Below are 6,000 nucleotides of genomic sequence, written 5' to 3'. Positions count from 1 at the left end.
AAATCCAAAATTTTTGTTTCACGATTCAGAATAGTTTGCTTCTTTCTTTAGATATTCTTTGTTGAAGAAATAGCAATGCATATTGGCTGACCCATCACAAGAGGCATCTATGTGCAGCCATCAACCAGCAGCTACTGAGCCTATGTAGATATGCTTTTCAGGAAGGAATATCAAGACAATTAAGCAAATTAGATAATAGAAGTACAGTAAATTAGAATTGAAAATTGCATGTTATATCTGAATGAAAGAATTTTTTTTGATGGCTTGAGTCCACAAGCCATCAGGTGTGGGAATATTCCCCTTCTGACCACCACAACGCTTTAAAGCCTTCCCACTTCTCATGCTCCTCAGTCATACATATAGCCAAGTAGATGAGGAAAAAAGAAAAAAAGGAAGAAAGACAAAGCGGGACAAGAAGTGCAAAACAAGTACAGCTGCCATCTGAACAAAAAGAGAGGGCAGGATTTGTGGATTCTCACCATCATGAAAGAAATGAATTTATCAGTGAGAAACAGTGAAGGAAGAACATTACTATCTAGGCAAATCAGCAAGCAGAACTTTCCTGCCAAATGCATCAGAAGGAGCATGCACATCAAAGTGATGAGGCTTCTATTGATCAGATTTGTAAGGCATCTACTTGGTCTTCTTTGCACACCTTACCCGCTATGACTGTGGCAATAATAGCATCCAGTCCAGACCAAAACAAAGATTTAACCTGGGAGAAAGAAAGCTGTCTGCATTTAGAAACAATATCAGCAAAGAAACATGAAACCCAATTTTTTTTGTGTGAGGAGCTCAGCTTTCCCTTTTTTATTTTAAACTGACAGTCATTGCTATGCAGTTTATGTAGAGTATATGCACATGCCCAGCCACGCACTTGACCCTTAAGACAAACACACCCACCAGAGCAACACTGATCATGCAGAAACTTTGAAAGCATCACTCACTATCATCCCCCACAACTGCAAGAGCACACAACCAATGCCTGCAAACTTGCTGCTCAGGATCCAAACAAAGAAGTCAGGAAGAGAAGTTCTTAGTCTTCTTCTTGCGATGGTCAGGAAAGAGGGCAGCAATAAGGAAGCCACCTGTAAAGAAACAGTAAACAACCTGAAAGTTTTTTTTCTGAAGTATTGCAAATAATTAACATAGTAAGTTTGAAAAGGTTTTGAATTAATTTGCATCTTGTTTGCTGGGATTGTTCTATTTCAATTGCCAAACTCCACGCACCCTCTCTCTTATATGGAGGAGCCAGTCATTAGGTTAGTAAAACCTTTTATGTTTTGCCGTTTGTAGTTTGATAATCTCTTCTGAAGACCATTATAGAAAGATGCACAGCAATTTTAAGATTGTGAAGACTGCCATGTGAGCCTTTAGTTGTCATAATTGGAAAAACTTAATTTTCAGACTTAAAAGGGCCACTAAAGATTTTTTTTTAAAGTTGAATGGTTTAGGTAAAGCATGACATTTAAAAACACTTTCCAAATAGACTTCCATTATCAAAAACATGCACATTCTTTTTATATGCACACTTCCTGGGGCTCCAATTCCTACTGACAGAAATATTCTACTGCTCATTTCAAATTCAAAATTGCTATTGCATTGTCTTTTGTCAATTATGAAATTTCTACTGTATTTAGTGGTCTTTTAAATTACAGGAAAATGGGCAACATTAATAAAATGATATCCTAAAGTTGCTTTACTACACAAGTGTTTACTGTCAAAAGGGGCAGTGTACAGTAAAATCGGTTTCTCCTTAATGTGTTTAAAATGACTTGTTATACCAGTTGCAGAGTACACAATGTATGGGGAAGTGCAACTTTAGGTAGAATTTAGAAAATGAAATAACTGTTACTGCTAACTGAAACCACAACAATGGTTGAGCTAGCAGGGAATGCAGGCCTTATTATCTTTTCAGTAATTAAACAAGTAATCATATTTTTTTTTTATTTGTCACAGCAACTGGGAGAATTATTTGATCTAAATTTTCTTGTTTACTTGGTTTTTAAAATGTTCAGTATTGTTAGGGTGGAAAAGGGGGACAAAATCAGCTATTTCAAATGTGAAAATAAGGTGAAGGAGCTATTTGTAAACAATTTGATACACTCCAGTAGGTAACATGGATAATTGGGAACACATAAAAGAAGATAAATGATTAATTTACAATGTCAATTTAAAGGGGAAGCAGTCTTTCCTGTCCAGGGAGCAGTCCCACTTGTAACCAGTGACAGCAAAGCATTTACACATTTTTGGTTTAAAAAGCTGACCTGGTAATGAACATTTGTTATAATACTTTTTTCACAAGTAGTAAACTTTGGCTATATTTTCTACTGTGGATGAGTGAGCAACATCCAAAACACTCCACTCCAGATGATTAAATTATGTTTAGCCAATAGAAAAAAAAAAAAAAAAAAAAAAGTATAACAACTATCCGATGAGATCTCTATTAGAAATGTTATGAAGATTGATAGTCGTTTTTTTCCTGGGGTTTGGCTAATCTTATATTGCCAGTATGATCAGAAAGATAGAAAAGACAGAGTAAAGAAAAGACAAATCTAAATTAAATACACATTTTTAGAACAAACACAAAATGTATCTCTCAGTAGGTATAGATATTCCAAATCTGTTTACAGCTATATTAAACAACAAGCCAATCTCAGCTGGATTTGATTTATTACAGAACGTAGAATGCACTTTAAAACTTGCACCAATATTCTGAATTCAGCAAAAATCATTTGCAGATTAACAAATATTTCTTATGCTCTATTAGTTCATTATCACACAATACAGAGTTTGATTTCAACAGTCATTAAATGCCATACCGGTTTACTTTAATAGACAGATAATACTTTGTAAGTCTAGAAAAATGCATGACTAATAAACCATACCTTATAAGTTATGCACTTGAAATTTGTTTGTGTGATTACCTTTGAAGTGCCATTTAGTGTCTAGGTTATTTGAATCTAAGAGGGGGTTATGGCAGAAAGAGCACCTATCTCTGGTAACAAGGGCTTAACAGCTAAAAGGGATCAATTCAGAAGTAATCTTAGACTAAAATACTACTAAAATGCACAAAGATGAGATTAAAGTAGTTTTGAGAGTTGTCTTACAGTTCACCTTTCTTTAATGGTATCAATAGAACAAAAAAAAAAAGCATTTTCTTCTCAGAATTATCAAGTCAACTTAAAAAAAAAAAAAAAAAAGGCAGAGCAGACAAATCTGTAGTGCTAAATGCAAAGCTATAACCTTGCAGGCAGCAAAGTTCTTAAGCAGCAAAGTTTTACCCATGCTTTGTTTCTGTTTTGCATTTCTCAGTTCATGCCATTAACATGCAAGAAACAAAGTCCTCCGTATAACAGAGAAACTACTCCGATTTGTGAAATGAATCATCCATAACAAGATGATGGTTTCAGTCCACCAATATATCATCCAGCTGCGCACGTAGTATAAGAAATGTCTCAGATTTAAAATACACACCTAGATAATGCAAGGCTGCCCTCTAAAAACGGATAGTGGAGAGATGCTTGTGTGCAAGGCTGAAGCAAGCTTCTTTGAGATATACAATAAACACTCACATTTGCATGGGATACTGTATATGCAAATATTGACTCCATTCAGTTAAACAAAAAATAAAGGCAAAATAAGGCAAATCACCCACAATAGTTGGGAGGGGGGGGTGACATTGAGAAATTTGTTTAGTTTCACGTTATCCTATATAATTAATTTGCCTTTTTACATCTTAAATTCCAGATTTTTGAGTCTATTAAAAAAAAATAAAAAAATTGACTAACAAAAGTGTTTCTACCTAACAGAGCCCTCATTTCTTGCAATGTCCAAAAACCATGTCCTGTTAAAAAGTCTCAAGATCATGTGAATTATCAAATTCAATTGGGTCTTCTGTTTCGGCTTTCATTTCTGTGTGTTCATCATCTAGTAATGCCAAAGCCTCATTTGTGTCACTTGCAAAAGTTTCTCTTGAAGTATCGTCGTGCTCTTGAAAGCTAAGGCCTTTGATGGCCTGCTTCATCTTCTTTACGATCATGTGCCGTCTTCTCTTTTTTGCAGCCTTTTTGGTTTCACACTCTTTCTGGTTTTCTAAATAAAATATTTCCTTAAAAATATAAAATAAAAATAAATATATATATATAAATTATTTTTTATTCACCATCATCAGCATACAAGCAACACAAGACTTCTGAACACACACAGCTTGCAAAAACAAAAATGTATGCTTACCTGATAAATTATTTTCTTTCCTGGCATGGAGTCCATGATTCCATTCATTACTGTTGGGAAAATTCACCGCCTGGCCACCAGGAGGAGGCAAAGACAACCCAGCCAGAGCTTAAGTATCCTCCCACAACCAATACTCCCCAGTCATTCAGCCGAGGGAATTAAGGCTGTGACACACTGCAAGCGATGCGGCGCGAGGCAGCTGCTTCGCACCGCGTCGCATCGCTTCTAAAGTTCAATTATTTCATCCCTGAGCGCTCAGCTACGCGACCTGACGCAGCAGAGTGCTCAGAGATGAAAAGGCAGGACACACTGAGCGCGCACAGCTGCATCTACACGCTGCGCACCGCTCCGCTTGCAGTGTGTCACAGCCTTAAAGGAAAGGTAGGAGAACACTAGGGGTATTTAGGTGACTGAAGGTTAGAAAAATTAAATGCAGCCTTAAAAATACACCAGAGTGGGTTGTGGACTCTCCATGGCAGGAAAGAAAAGAATTTCAGGCAAGCATACATTTTGTTTTCTTTCCAATGGCATGGAGTCTCCATGATTCCATTCATTACTGTTGGGAAACCAATACCCAAGCCAGAGAGGACACAGAATGGACAGGGAGGGAGAACAAAGGCATGCAGACCTAAGCTGAAGGCACCGCCGCTAGAAGAACCTTTCCCCCAAAAGTAGCCTCAGTTGAGGCAAAAAACATCAAACTGGTAAAATTTAGAAAAAGGGTATGTAAGGAGGACCAAGTAGCTGCCTTACAGATTTGTTCCATAGAAACTTCATTCTAAAAACACAAGAAGAAGATACAGAAAGAGTAGATAGAGCCGTAGTCCTCTCAGGCGGCTGCTGTCCAGCTTCCTCATAAACCAAAATGAATGACAGTACCCAGCGAGAAGAAAAGGGTAGTTGCCGAGGCTTTTTGACCCTTGCACCTACCGGCAAACGCCACAAACAAGGAAGATAGAACCTTAAGGCACGCACCACATCCAGGTTGTGTAGCAGACGTTCTTTCGGAGGAGGATTAGGACAAAAAGGAAGGAACTATAAACTCCTTATATTGCGGTCAGAGAAAAAAAAAAATTCCAATTTGGTACGGAGAACAGCCTTATCCGCATCGAAAATAAGATAAGGGGAAATCACACTGTAAAGCAGAAAATTCTGAAACTATACGAGCAGAAGAAATAGCCAACAAAAACTTTCCAAGATAAAAGATCAATATCAACAGAATGCATAGGTTCAAAACAGAGATTGTCGAGAACATGAAAACCAGATTAAGGCTCCAGGAAGAGCAACAAAGTTAAACATCGGCCTGATACCAACCAGGGCTTGAACCTCCGGCAAAGAAGCTTATTTCTTGAGAGACAAAAATGAAAAGGCAGAGATCTGTTCCATTAGAGACCTTAGCTGATAAACCTTTCTCCAAACCCTCTTGGAGGAACAACATAATTCGAGCAAACCTTGAGCCAAGGGAAGTCTCAAGAGTTGTAGCAGGAAGGAGTGCCAGATCTTATGATTAATCCAACGAGATACAGGCATACAAGCCTGAATCAGGGGGACAAAGACCCTATCTGAAAGGCCTTTAAAAGATAGAACTAAAATGGACAAACTCCACGCAGTCAGCCTCATAGAATCAAGATTTTAAGCATGAAAGGACATTGAAGTAAAAAGTCTGATCTCAGTGGCAACCTCCACAGTGGGAAGGAGACATCTCCTAGAACTGCAAAGCAAGATCTGTAAGGCCGAGCTGTAGTAATTGAGATCACCGAGGTC

General features: G+C 37.7%; 1 protein-coding gene across 1 annotated transcript in view; it reads right to left on the bottom strand.

Annotated features, from left to right (window-relative positions):
- Nucleotides 1-2,656: 2,656 nt before the first annotated feature.
- PHAX (phosphorylated adaptor for RNA export) overlaps nucleotides 2,657-6,000 on the bottom strand; it is a 28,510-nt gene continuing 25,166 nt past the window's right edge. Inside the window, exon 5 of the mRNA XM_053701626.1 lies at nucleotides 2,657-4,111. Within this exon, the coding sequence (XP_053557601.1) occupies nucleotides 3,851-4,111 (261 nt within the window). The 3' untranslated portion in view covers nucleotides 2,657-3,850. The remainder of the gene's footprint in view (nucleotides 4,112-6,000) is intronic.

The sequence above is a fragment of the Bombina bombina genome, chromosome 2 (genome assembly GCF_027579735.1).
Source record: "Bombina bombina isolate aBomBom1 chromosome 2, aBomBom1.pri, whole genome shotgun sequence".
Classification (NCBI taxonomy): Eukaryota; Metazoa; Chordata; class Amphibia; order Anura; family Bombinatoridae; genus Bombina; species Bombina bombina.
Note: the sequence above shows the minus strand (reverse complement) of the source record. Positions and strands in the feature narration are given on the sequence as shown.